This window comes from Meriones unguiculatus, chromosome 7 (assembly GCF_030254825.1).
Source record: "Meriones unguiculatus strain TT.TT164.6M chromosome 7, Bangor_MerUng_6.1, whole genome shotgun sequence".
Classification (NCBI taxonomy): domain Eukaryota; kingdom Metazoa; phylum Chordata; class Mammalia; order Rodentia; family Muridae; genus Meriones; species Meriones unguiculatus.
The window spans coordinates 16,330,727-16,345,033 of NC_083355.1; the positions used below are offsets into that span (position 1 = coordinate 16,330,727).

The 14,307-nt window shown below is 48.5% G+C and overlaps 1 protein-coding gene across 2 annotated transcripts in view; it reads left to right on the top strand.

Moving 5' to 3' along the window:
- Positions 1-14,307, top strand: part of Marchf10 (membrane associated ring-CH-type finger 10) — an 83,365-nt gene that overhangs the window by 12,400 nt on the left and 56,658 nt on the right. For both annotated transcript variants that reach the window (XM_021645572.2, XM_021645573.2), the window contains exon 4: positions 3,939-4,055. In XM_021645572.2, coding sequence (XP_021501247.1) covers positions 3,939-4,055 — 117 coding nt within the window. The remainder of the gene's footprint in view (positions 1-3,938; positions 4,056-14,307) is intronic.

Sequence of the window (14,307 nt, forward strand, 5' to 3'; positions counted from 1 at the left end):
CACTAATGAAGAAAATCCCCAATCTGAGGGAAGCAATCCCCTACTCGGGGTTCCCTCCTAACAAAATGGCTCTAGCTTGTGTCAAGTTGGAAAAAAAAAAAATCAACCAGCACATCTAGGATGCATGAGTCGTCAATACTGCACAAACCCATGTGTGAGATTCCAGGTGAACCCACCTTCTACCTCAACACGCAGTCCACAGAGGCAGAAGTTCAGATGGTTCAGGATCATTCTGGGCTACAGAGCAAGTCCAAAGCCACTCTGGGCTGCAAGAGACCTTATCTCAAAAAAAAAAAAAAAAAAAAGTAAATAATATAGTAAGGGTCATAATCATTTTTTTTAATTTTGAGCTATTTTTATGATAGCTGTTTTTCATAGCAGAACTAGAAATTGTCATATGACACATGGCTTCTTAGGTCATCAGGATCTCAGATGATGACTGACAACAAAGAATCTCTGAGCCCGACTGTGGGCTCAGAAAGCCGTTAAAGACAAAGTGTTTTACAGCGTGCCCCAGAATGACAGCGCGGAAGGCCCTCAGCTGGCTGAGTGCTGTGGGTTGAAAGACATGACCTCTCCTTCAGGCTAAGAGTGTGCCTCAGACCCAGACAGGAAGACTCTTTCTTCTGTGACCAAGATCATAGTCACATGCTCTGGCAAAGGCTGAGTTTAGAACTAAGCAAACCAGGAAGTGGGGTGGAAAACAACAATTAAAAGCCTGCTGCTGCTGCTGCTGCTGCTGCTGCTGCTGCTGCTGCTGCTGCTGCTGCTGACCCTGGGAGGGAGGGGGAGGGGCATCGAACCCTCCTCACAGGCCAGTCACAGCTAAGGTGAATCTCCTGCTCTCCTAGTCACCTCAAGGCACAGGGACATCTCTCTCTCTGTCTCACAGCTGAGGGAAGTGGCAATCAATGGAGTCAGCCTGCCCAAGCTGGAAAGTGGTGGCGCTGGGCTTCGGAGTTTACCGGGACTGAGTTACAGTGAGTCACAGGACCCATGCCACCTCCCACTGGTAGATTCTGTGATTTGCTCTCACAGTGGAGGCTTCTGCACTGAAGGCAGCATGGCTGCTTGTTTGTCGTTAGAGGGCCAAGCGGGGGAGGGGGGCGGGGGGAGCAGACACCACCAAAGGGAGAGAGGAGAGACACAGAAGTCACCCGAAGCCTTTAACGTCAAGTCTGACTTACAGCCATTCCATCCTGGCAGGTGGGACACAGGGTCAGCAACTGAGAGGCGCAGGAGCAGGAGAGTAAATTGTCCACGGATTTTTCTCCTCTCCACCCAGGGATTCCGCCTTCTCCGGCTAGCTGGTCACTTCAGGATCCCCACCACAGAGCTGCCACCATCAATGAGCAGACAAACCATTCAAGTTCACAAACAGAGAGAGAATGCATCCTGGGGTGGGGATGCCGGTTTTTGACCCTCTAGGACTGGATTTCCAGTAGTTTCTTTTCTGTGTTCCTTCACAGCAAAGCGTAACTTTGAGAGGATTGGTGCTGGTTGATTCACACAAAGATTTCTCAGCCATCTCAGGCTGAAAATCACTGTCTGCCCTGCCATGGCTTACCTTTCCGCCCACTATCTGTGAGAGAAAAATGAATCTGAGAGAATTTTTTCTCAACATTGAAAAAAACCATTCTATTCGTCCTTTCCTTCTTATAAAGAAATATTTAAGTCAGATGCATTCTTGAAGAGAATCTCAAATAAGTAAAAGTGGGCTAGAGAGATGGCCTAGTGGTTAAGAGCACTAGTCACTTTTCCAGAGGGCCCAGGGTTCAATTCCCAGCACCCACATGGCAGCTCACAACTACCTGTAGCTCCAATTCCAGAGGATCTGACACCCTCACACCAATACACATAAAATTAAAGTAAAAATTATATATATAAAACCACCCAGCCCTGTAAGAATTCTGTTCAAAATCAACCTTTGGTCCCGCCCGTGTTTGCTCTCATTGGCTCCTCCACTTTCTGAAGTGCCAAACCCAAACAAAGCACAGCCCAGGGCAGGACGGCCTGACTGGAAAGCTCATCGATCTTGAGTTTGAGCCCAGGACTCGCAGAGTGGAGGAGAAAGCTGACTTGTACAAGTTGTCCTGTGACCTCCATATATGTGTGTCGCAGGGCCCCATATCAATCAACCAACCAACCAATGTTTTCAATGTTTTCTAAAAGCAGCTCATAACTTGAGTTTCATAAATCTCTTCAGCCAACTTCAAGAGTGTGTGTGTATGTGTGTGTGTATATATATATATATATATGACAAAATAATTATAGAAGGGGAAATTCTCAAAAAATTACAAATGTTTCATATTATATTTTACTAAACTACTTAAATTATATGTATAATTTAATCCATATTTAATTCATTAATTATATATATAATTTAATTCATATTTAATTCATATATATGAAAGGAATGACAAAAAAGAGAAACGGTAAATATGAGCAAAGTACAATGCTCTACATGTATGAAAATGCCATGATGAAATTCATTAGTTTGCATGCCAACTTAAAATTGATAAAAGGAAAGAAAAAGATAATTTAGGATGTTAGAAAATTCGAAAGGTGAAAAGTGGTTCTTACTCTTCAGATTCTTACTGGCCGGCTGGGAAAGTGGGCTGTAAAACAAACCGGATTACAGCGAAACAGGAAAATGACACAATTCAAACTGCACGCGCTAGCGTTGCTCCGACACAGCGGTGCCCCTCTTCATTCACAGCGGATACCCCCCGGGGCCACATTCCCCACGACAGAATCCTGAAAGCCAAACGGTTTTAAATGTCACCTTGCCACAACCCAGGTTCACCGGAGAAGGCAGTCGCAGCTGAGGAATGCCTAGATCAGACGGTGGGCCCATCTGGGGGGACGTCCTGATCACTCGCTGAGTGTGGACGGCACCCCTTCACGGGCATGGGCGGGGGTGAGAGCCAAGAGAGCCGCCCCCGTGGGAGCAGTGCGCAGGCGAGGGCGCCTGCGTGTATTCTCAATGCTCTTGACTGGAGATGATGTACCTGGTTGAGCCCCTGCCTTGATTTCCCCTCCCTGAAGGACTGCAACCTAGAAAAGTGAGCAGAAGAAACCCCCCTTTCTCCGATTAGGCACAGTAAAGGCGTAGCAGCGCTCCTGGTCCTAAAAGACAAGAACAGTGCTGGAGATGCACTGTAGCGCGGTTGCGGCGTCACTGCTCTGGCCCCCGCGGGCCGTGTTTAAACCACGCGAGGACCGCTTCGGCAGCAGAGTTTGGATAAACGGAACAGCTCTGAGCAACAGGAGCGGAGTTTGCAGAGGGCGTAGACGCCGGACAAAGAGAGAATTCATGTCCGGGGCAGGAAAGAGTGGGATGAAGTGAGATTTTTATCACGTTACTCAGATGGTACAAGTTTCGAAACTTGCATGAATTACTTGTTGTTGGAGTCTTCCATTTGACGCTCGTGGACCGGGATGACTGTGGGTAACTACAGGGAGAGGCGGGCTAGAGAGGTGGCTCAGCAGTCAAGGGCACTTGCTGCTCCGTCGTGAGGCCCAGAGTTCAGCTTCCCACACAACTGCCTGTGACTCCATCTTCAAAGGTTTTGATGGTGTCTTCTGGCCTCCTAGGACCCCGGCACATACAACGACACATACATGTGTACACACAGACACAAGCAAAATCTTCTTAAAAGGAAGAAAAAACCCTATTCTTTATAAAACGTCCTATGGTGTGCTGATCATTCGGTTTTATTAAAGCGGTGATTGATGGCTTTGATCTGGCAGTTTGGGCAAAGGGAGGAGAGAGTGACACCTGGCCTTTGAGCTTGGTGACAGATATTTTGTGAACAGCTGGAGATATGTATCGTTTCCCTCACGCCTCTCAAATTGGTATTAAGCCTGAAATTGCCCAAACTAGTCACAGACCCAAGCGAAGACACTGCTTCTCATCACTGTCGTGTGTCCTCCAGGCTTGTTTGAAACGACAGGAATACAAAAAAGACCCGAATGAGAAGAGACAGGACCAGATGTGGGGGAAAGACTCAAGTGACAAATCTCGGTTTTCAAGCGGGTCGTCATCCAAACAGGTACGGCGGCTTTAAGTCTTTTGCTCCCCCTCCCCCTTTGTGTGTGTGTGTGTGTGTGTGCGCGTTCCATAAGGAATGTATCAGAGTACACTCTCTGGACTGCGTTGGAGTACACATTTTGGAGTTAGCCGTCGGCAAAGTGCTTGTTTCACAAACATGAGAACCCCAAATCCACATTAAAACAAACAAGCAGGGCGGCAGTGTGCACTTGGGTTCCCAGAGCCGGGGAGGTAGAAACGGGAGGGCCGCTGGAGGCCGCTGACTCTGCCAGAACTGGGAGAACTCCAGGCCAGTGGGACCCCATCTCAAAAAGGCGTGTAATGTCCAAGGTGCAGCACCCAAGGTGTCTGGCCGCCTGACCGCCTGTGCGTACACACAACACGAGCACATACGGGTCCAGAATTGATACAATTGAAGTCTGTGGCAGAATCCTAGAAGACAGGGCACTGAAGACCTGAGCCAGGTGCCCCCACCCTGGACACCACCTGTCACAGCCACACCGTGGCCCTCCTTGCGGGTGATGAAGGACCTGATATTCGGGGTCTAAAACATGCACTGATGTCAGAGTCGGAGTTACAGGAGCTCGGAAGATACAGCAGCGTGTCAGTGGCTTCCGGCCTAACCCTTTGGATCACTGACTCTGGTTTTCATTTCAATGCAGGGAAAGAGTAAAATGCGATGATGACTTATAGTAACTGGCAATTGTTTAGATATTTTTGTTTAACGTGGTAATAATTCAGAGCAATGTAGTATTGTAGCAATATCATAATGCTATTCACGGCAGCCATTATTTGAGCGTTTATCCCATTGCAAACACTTTTTAGCTAATTCTCATAGATGCATATATGTCGACCTATCTACCTATCTAATGTAAGCATATACTTTTGTTTTGTCTTGTTTTTGAGACAGGGTATTATGTGTCTCAGGCTAGCCTCCAGCTGGCTATGTAGCCAAGGCTGGCCTTGAACTCCTGATTATCTTGCTTCTGTCTCACACATGCTAGGACTATAGGCATAGGCCACCACATTTGGCTTAGTATATACATATTAAGGTATACAAGCAAGGTATGCTGACACCTGCCTACAGGCCTAGCACATAAGAGGCAGGAGAGTCAGGAGTTGGAGGGCAGCCAGAGCTAACAGCATGCCCACCCCGCCTCACCCTACTTTACTTTCTCTTGATGTGATAAACCCCATAAGCAAAAGCAACTTGAGGAGGAAAAAGGTTGATTTCTTCTTGCAGTCCTTCATGAAGGGAATTCAGGGCAGGAACTAACGCAGGGATGATGGAAGGGTATGTGCGCGAGCGCAAACACACACACACACACACACACACACACACAGATAAAATGCAGTGGAGAAGGCATTCCATCCCAGACTGGACTGCTCTGGACTGCGGAGCTCTCCTTCCGTGTTTCATGGTGAAGGTCCTCTCTGTCTAAGAATTTTCCTTATCCTGGGTAAGAGCTAAAGACCACAAACTGCATCCAACCCTGACTGTTAGCAAAGCGAATTGATTTAAGGTGAGTAAAAATGCCCTCTATGAATTCTTATTTAATATTTTATGCCTGGAACAGACTCCAGAGGAGGGACTGTCTCTTTCCTTATCAGTGGGATGGATCTCTGAGCCAAATCTTGGATACCCACTATCAATCAAGCTCTTGATTTCTTTAATCTATGATGTTCACACAGCAGTCATTTAATGTTCAAAGGACACCTTTAAAACATCAGTGATTGATGTTTATGGATGTAGCTGTTTCTCTGAGAGAGATCTATCCTCTCTATTAAGGGATATAAAAGCACACGATCAACCATCCCACCTAGAGTCTGAAGGTGAAAGAGACGAGCTCACCACACTGGCAGCTGCCAGAACGCCTCACCTGGACTCTTCCTGCTGGTCAATGACTAAATATAAAGCCTGCTGCCGCTGACACCAAGAGAGTGAGGTTAATCCAAAAATTAAAGCTGGTTTGGTTAGAACAGCATATTTTTAGCACGAAGATAAAGTCTGGCATTTTTTTTTTTTTACCCTTAGAATAAAAAATCGAGGACAGATACAAAGGACGTGATGTAATCTTAAGTCAGACAGCAGCATGTAGCAATTCCCAGATTGGGATTCCCGAACAAAGGGACACCTGGGTCCTGTGGGTTCACCACAGAGGCTGTCATGGCGGGGGGGGGGGGGGCGGGGGGTGCCCTGTGTTTCCTGGTGGGCAGTGCACACTCCCCTCCGGACCACTGTGGACTCACTGTCTGATGCTCCTCTCTGCCAGCATCATTCGATAGACTCCAATCAGCTGCCTGTCGCTTCCACCCCTTTATAAAAATCACCCTTCGTGGCCGCACCAGCCCTCATACCACTTCCGAACAAGAGCACAGCTGCCCGCTTAAAAGTAATGATGTGAAACAGCTTCTGTCGCCATGGATTGATCACTTAGATCTGATTTTGTAACTCAATTTTATATTTACCCGAGCCCAACACAAAGTAACAAGAGACCACGCACAAAACTAAGCATTTCTAATAAAGGGCAAGGCCAGGAGGCCGGGCATGGCGCCCCACACCTTTAAGCCCAGCACTTGGGAGACAGAGACAAGTAAGTGGGTGTCTGTGAGCTGGAGGCCTGTAGGCAGACACAGAAAGTTCCAGGCCAACCAAGGGCGCATGGTGAGACCGCGTCAAGGAAAAGAAGAGATACGATGCATGGAGGAGGAGGAAGACAGGAAGGAAAGGGGTTTTCGTGCTGCATGACGCCACCATGCCTATGAAACGATCCTTGTGAATCAATTTTAATCCTCCCACTAATATCCCAAAGGCTCGAGTCTTACTTGTATGGTATATCTTCAGGGTCCCACCTCCTCTCGGAGAAAATGGACAGAATCTCAGTTTTCTACAGTGACTCACACCTCTGCTTTACTGTCATCACTTGAGACGTTGGGGATCCCGGGGCATTCGGCTCTGGACACAAACGCAGAGGAAGAGCACCATGAAAGACGTTCTCACTGAGTGGATGATGAGTGTGAGTGTGCCTCTAACCCACTCGGCTAAATATTTTGGTACAAAAAAAAAAGAAAAATTGCAAGGTCCCTTAGGAGATTCAAAGCAGATGCAAGAAAAACTTCAACCTCAGGATCCAGGGTTTAGCTTGAGCTGCTCCTCAGATCTCTGCATCAGCCCAGTCGTTAGTGCCTCGGCCTGCCCTGCAGTATCTCCAGCCCCCGAGGGAATGCATGACTTATTAAATAAGCCTCTTTATGAAGGGTGCCAGGGGCTGCTGGACCAACTCTCCCAGAGACTCGATAAGATAAGAAAGAAGAAAGCTGGCATCTCCTGAGGGAGAAGCAGGCCAGACAGATCCAATTTCCAGAGCCCAGTGCATTGGGCAGAACATCCTTGCTCAATCAGAAAAGGGCCAGGAAAAGACACCGTGAGATACTGCAAACCAAACAGCCCCTCCCAGGGCGCAGGGAGGTACACCCCATCATTTCCTTCCAGAGATTGCCAGGGCCTACAGCTCTGGGGAATGTTTTGCATCTGATTTGTGGAGGCTGGCATATCCTCTGATTGAGTGGCTAGTGTGAAAGTCAATTGCTGAATTCATGGAAATTTTTCCAACGTTCCCTCATTCTTTGAAGCACGCCACATCCAAATTTTGACACTTGTATTGCAATTTTCATCACTTGTTCATTTCTTAACCCAGACTCCAACTGTCACAATTCTGATGAGCTTGGAACAAACGAGGCATTTACCATCAAGTAATGGCTCCGGTGGCAAGCTATCATTTCCAGACACCTGCCTCGAGGTGGGCAGATCTCCTCCAGACACATAGTAAGCCCAGTGAGTGCTCCTGGGCACACCTTCCTGGTAACCAGGGGCTCTCTAGGTCTGCAGAAGTTGTGTGTTTAAGTCCAAAGTGAAGCGATCCCTATCAAGCCCATTACCTCCTTAGTGAGGTGCCTCCCGAGTACATCCATCATAGAAAATGTGACTGAAGTCCGCTCTGGCCTCGTCACTCTGTAAGTTCAGGCGAAGGGCCTCAGTCCTCCGAGGGGACACTTACTCTATTACGCTCATCCTGCGGGAACATCGTGAGGATGAGGGAACTCTCTAAATGATAAGCTAGCATTAAATCCTGTATGTAAACTGCCCTGTTAGCCAATTCTACCGCAAATGATGCCCCAACAGGTATCAATGAGAAACAGGTTCTGTGGTTTCTTAGGACACTTTCCCTTGCCTCTGCCTCATGCCCAGCCACGTTTTTAAAAGCCAACCTGATCTAGCCATGTATTGTAAACCTTTCTAGAGGGCTGGAAGACAGCATGGAAAAGTGTTTTATCCTATTAGAATTTACCATGGAAACAGACAGTAGCTCTGCATATCCAACAAGAAGTTGGATAATTATAAAGCGGTGTCCACAGAAAAGCAAAGTAGCTTTTACCTTCCCTAGCCCATCGCTGCTGCTGTGACTGATAGGGGCACCAAAATATGTCATCCTCTCTAACATTAACAGAGAATAGACATGACCTGACTTCTCCATAGAAGATGAGGGAAATGATTGATTAGGCTAGAATGAGGGGAGGGGACAGAGTGGGGATGCTGAGGGGAGGCAGCAAGCTTGTATGAAGGGATGCAGTTTGGGCCTTCCTCATCTGGATCCTGGATTCTTGCTGGAGGGGACACTGTTCAAAAGGACACTCACATACACACACACACACACACACACACACACACGAGCATGCATATGCACAAATAAAAACAAATGAAAAAAGAAAGCTAGGCTTCAGCTCAGCTTTTCACGAGCTCCCTCTGCTTCACTAACATGAGTGGGGTTGTCATCCTTCAACACTCAGCAGCGGAGCTAAATAATAGGATTTCAGGTCACAAAGACCCAAAATTTATACTGGAAAGTGGTGTAGGCAGTTTACCTGATACCAGGAAGCTGCTGGTTGAGGCCTGCCTGCTCTCTGTGATGTTTCCTTCAGTGAGGTCACCCAAACCTCCCAGCAAGCAAAGTCAGCTTCAGCAGGAACGCTGTTACCCAACATAAACACTGTAATCGTTTTGTCCGTGAGAAATCCACACAGACTGAGGAGGTTAACAAACAAAGCCTCTTCAAGTAACCTGCAGTGTCTTTAAAAAAACAAAACTGCATTGAGGCTGGCTCAGTGCCAACTGGGCAAATGTTCAGATCAGAGCTCGGACCCCGGGCACCCAAGTAAAAGCCGGGCATGATGGCACAGGTCTGCGGGGGAGGGTGGCTCTCCATCGCTCCCCAGCCATCAAGTCCTGCTGATTGGCGATCTACAGCCTGGGAGACCCTGTCTCCATATGTAAGGTGGCGCACTCCTTTAGTCCCAGCACTTGGGAGGCAGAGGCAGGTAGATCTCTGTGAGTTCCAGGACAGCCTAGTCTACACAGTGAGACATTATATTGAGAGAGATAGAGAGGGAGAGAGAGATAGATGATTGACAGATAGATAGATAGATAGATAGATAGATAGATAGATAGATAGATGATGGAAAATAATTGATGATATCTAATGTGGCTCTGGACACACAACATACACACACACATACACACAGACACACACACACACACACACACACACACACACACACAAGTGTCCCATCTCTAAATGAGGATAGCAAAGACCTAAAACTAAGCTGAACGCCACAGCAGTATTCTCGGCACACATTTGTAATCTCAGCACTTAGGAGATCGAAGCAGGAGGATCAAGGGTTCGAGGTCATCCTCTTTGACATAGTGAGTTCAAGGCCAGGCTGGGCTACCGAGACACTGACTAAAAAAAAAAAAAAAAAAAAAAAAAAAATCAAATAGAAAGTCGGGCCAGAGAGGCAGTTCAGTGGGTAAAGGCGCTTCCTGAGCAAGCCAGGCAGGCTGAGTTCCAGCCCTGGGATCTCCGTGCAGAGAGGTGAAAGGAGGAAAGCCGTCAGCACTGTCCCCTGACTTCCACGTCTCGGGGACAGCACGCCCGCCCACTCGTGCACCTCAATCAAGCACAGACAACAATAGTTTAGATTTTAATTTCATATGTATGCATGAGCACCTCCGTGTATGTATGCATACTGCATTGTGTACTTGGTGCCAAGAGAACCCAGAAGACAGCATCAGATACCCTGGAGCTAGGGTACATGGTTGTGAGCTGCCGTGTGGGTTCTGGGAACTGGGCCCTAAGTGCTCCTGACCACTGAGCCATCCCTCCAGACTCTAACTAAAAAAAAAAAAAGAACAAACGTTTCAAATTTACTTCCGCTTGCTCAGCAGCCACCCAGCAAATGGCAGACACAGTGGACCATGGAGGTAAATAGCACTTCCATCGTGACTGAGAACTGGCCTGGGGCAGGACTGTTCCTGGTGATGCTCAAGTCCAAAACAAAAAACAGCGCCCCACGAGCCAGGGAGGACTTCTGTTTCCCAGGAGCTGGACCTAGGGAGCTGGCAGTCTAGAGAAGGCTGGGGTTTTTTTTTTTTCCTCTGTGTGTGTGTGTGTGTGTGTGTGTGTGTGTGTGTGTGTGTCCAGGTACACTGCATAGCTCCTTTCCTCACCTGCCTATTTGTCCATCCGACCTCTCCTATGAAACTTTCGCTTCTCCTCTTTCAAAGGGCTCTGGGGCGGTGGTTCTCTCATTAATCTGTCAATGTCAGCCGCCGACACCCTGGGCAGCCTCCTGAGAGCAGCCGCAGCCGGGGAAGTGACATCTGTGTTCCATGAGTCACACTTGTGATTGTCTCCGAGTTCCACTTGTCCATTGTGGGGTTCCTTGAGGGCCAGGTCTTTCTTCCTCCTGGCCCCAGGCTGGTGTGCTGCTGATGACGAGGCGGGACGAACAGACACACACACACACACACACACACACACACACACACACACATACACACGGGCCCCACCCTGGCAGGCTGTGAGTCATCCCTAACACCTGGTGTGGTGTTCCTCTCAGCTGCCCTCTCAACTCCAGCACAGATCCCGCACCCTGGAAGTGCACCTGGGCAGTCAGTGCACACACACACACACACACACACACACACACACCACCCCCTTCTCCCCTCCCCACCAACCCATGTAAGCTGCAGAGAGGGAGCGCTCACCCCACAGCCTAACGAGCCGGATCTGAGGGAATTTTGCTGGGTGCCCCTTTGCCTTCTCTGCTGCGTGTTTGTTCACCAGCGTGCCCACAAGCCGCCCAGTCTTGGGTGGCCGAAAGCATCGTCTCCCTTCAAACTGGTTCCTCTTCCTGTGTTCTACTTCCACTCTGGCCAGAATTCTTTAAGTTGTCCTGGACCCCCCTTCCCCTCTTCTGGCCTCTCCTCACACTGCACCGAAGCCTGCTTGTCTTGTCTCCTCTCTAGAATCTGAGACTCTGCCCACACGGTTTCCCTTGCTGGGCCTCACATTCTTTCTTTCTCGCTGGGTTGTTGTAGTAATGGCTTCCCTGGCCATCTTGCCTGTGCCTCACCCTTCAGTCAGTCTAATAGGCTACCGCCATTAAGAGTGTATACCTGTAATCCCAGCAGGGAGGCAGAGGCAGGCGGATCTCCGTGAGTTCAAGGCCAGCCTGGTCTACAAAGTGAATCCAGGACAGGGCTACACAGAGAAACCCTGTCTTGAAAAAACAAAACAAAACAAACAAAAAAAAGAAAGAAAGAAAGAAAGAAAGAAAGAAAGAAAGAAAGAAAAAAGAAACACCTATAGAAGCAAATTGTATGACAATTGTTTCTTTAGAATCCCTCTCCGGTTTCCCCCCCTGTCTTTGGGATCATGTTCAGACACCCAGGAAGATGCTTATTGGGCTGAGCCATCCACACAACGCTGCATCGACTCTTTTTAGGGCACCCATTCTAGGGAGAGTTCCCTGGATTTTCTGGGGGTCCAGGGACTGCTCCCACTCTTGTATATGCTCAGAGCACCCACTGGGCTCAGGTTCACCATGGGATGAGACCTCTTTCCCTTAGAGAAATGGAAGACACTGTTTCTGGTGCATGCCCTGTGTCCGGCATGCAGCAGAAGTCTAGGGCTCATGTGATGGCTGATGAGTTAGGAACAAGCACATCTGTGCCAGAGCCAGGCTGCTCCAACAGCCACAATGTGGACTCACTTGGACAGGAGAAAGCCTGGCGAAGTGTTTTGACGTTAGTGACAGAGGCGAGGCCGACAATCCTCAGTTCTTTTCCTGGCGCATACCGGCTTGCAAAGGACCAGGGACAATGCTGGCTAAGTCCCCTTTGTCACAGGTAGGCCAGCATACTGACACAGAACAGCAGGCTGGAGGGGGGGCTCAGAGGGTGGAGGAGCCTCAGAACAGCCCCCAAGCAACTCCTTGGCCTTTACTTGGTCTTTACAACCGAGGGTACCCCGTGTAGTTGAAGCGTGGTTACCTGGTCCCTCCAGGCTGCCTCGCGTGGGCCTCTGTGCTCTGGCTGTCCCTTTCTGCGTGCAGACCTGGGGCCTGGAGGGCTGCTACAGCAGCCAGGCGGGAGCCAAGAAGCAGCAACTGTATGGTCAGGAAAGCTGGGCGGGTGTCGTTCAGCCTTCACTCGTGGGCTCTGTCACAGCTCTGCCAGGTGACCTGCAAATAGGGCATGACATTAAAGTGGGGCACCTGTCAGTTTCAGGTGGGGTGCCTTTGCAGAGCTGTCCCGCCTCAGAAGAGAGGCAAGTCAGCCTCGCTCTAACATGAGGCTGATCTTGCCACGAGGCAGCCTTGATACCGACACCAATAGTGATCCCAGCTTGGGAAAATTGTTGGTACCAAGAGCCGGTAGCCTTTGACCCAAATAATTTCCTGTGTTAATTGGACTCAGCCGCTCAGAAACTGCAGAGGACATTTTAATAAAACGTCTTTCCTTCCCCCTGCTTGTAATACTATGTATCTCATCGTACTTCGTCTTATTAAAATTATCTGCTTTTTAAAAATGGTTCCAATTAATTCCTGAAACAACAAAAAAAAAACTTGTTAGAAACCAATTAAAATTCAGATATCGAAATCTTAATTTTTTTTCCAGTTGCAAGATCCTAGTATTCAGATGGGTGCTTGCATTAAGTAAATTTTATAACAGCATTTCATCCTAAAATAGCCTCTTATTTTGTTTTCATAATGCTTCATTCATTAAAAAGTTAAAATATAATTATTTATCAATTAAAAATAAAGCAAATTTGATTCTTAAAATAATGAGCTCAATGCAGAAAGTAGAAATCATTCCTGTCTGGCACAGCGCATCAGCTGCTGCAAGTTCAGGGTCCTGCAAGCCGTCCACAGCGTGGGTAAACTAAGACACTGCAAAAGCCCGCAGTTCAAGACAGTGTCTGCAGAGTCAGACAGAAAATCCAGGGAAGCTGGCTGTGGTCTCACACCCTTGTAATCCCGGTGCTGAGGGGGCAAGGCGAAGGTTGTGAGTTCCAGGTCAACCTAAGCTACGTAGTGGGTCCATAAATGATTAACTAGACAGGTGAATGAGTGAAACGAAAACAAGGGAAAGCTTCATGGAGAGTGAGAATTTTAGGTTTTAAGTCAGATCCTGCCAGGGGAGCTGGAAGCAGAAGTGGTGAGCTAACTGTCAGGTTACGGGAAATGTACGGAGTCTCTCCTGGATAGCTTTCTTCTCCATCTTCTCCACGGCGCCTGCAGGACTGTCCTTCAGGGGGCGCTGTCTGTACCACTTCGGCACCCGCCCTCTCAGCACCAGAAAGAAGGGCCTCTCCACTGCTCCTGCATAGCAGAGCTCCGGCCTTTCTCTGGCTTGTGCAGCTGGATTCCGTCATCTTCTTCCCTGGCCAGTCCTATTGGCCTTCTGATCACTCTCTCTCATCCAGTGAGGCGCTGGCAGGCAGCGCATTCTCTGCCTTCTCTCTCCTGATCTCCAGACACATTATCTAATGACTTCAGCATCCACTTAGATAACCCAGCCACACCCCAGCTTCCAGTTGATGCCTAATGCCCTAATGCGTCTCAAGTGCCGCCCTCCTTTCTACTTATACACACACACACACACACACACACACACACACACACACACACACACACACACCAAGGGCATATCCAGAATCTTACTGTTAACCAAAAGGATTCCATTTGTCAGCCATACGTGACACTCTTCCACAGGCCTCTCCCAGCTCTGCTGGGGCATTTCCTCAACCTCTTGGGGCGCCCTGCTCAGACACGGGCCACCTCTCTCTGAACTGTTGTCCCCTTCCTCAGCAGCCCAGAGTCTTTGAAAGTCTCTTGTCCTTTTGTCTTCC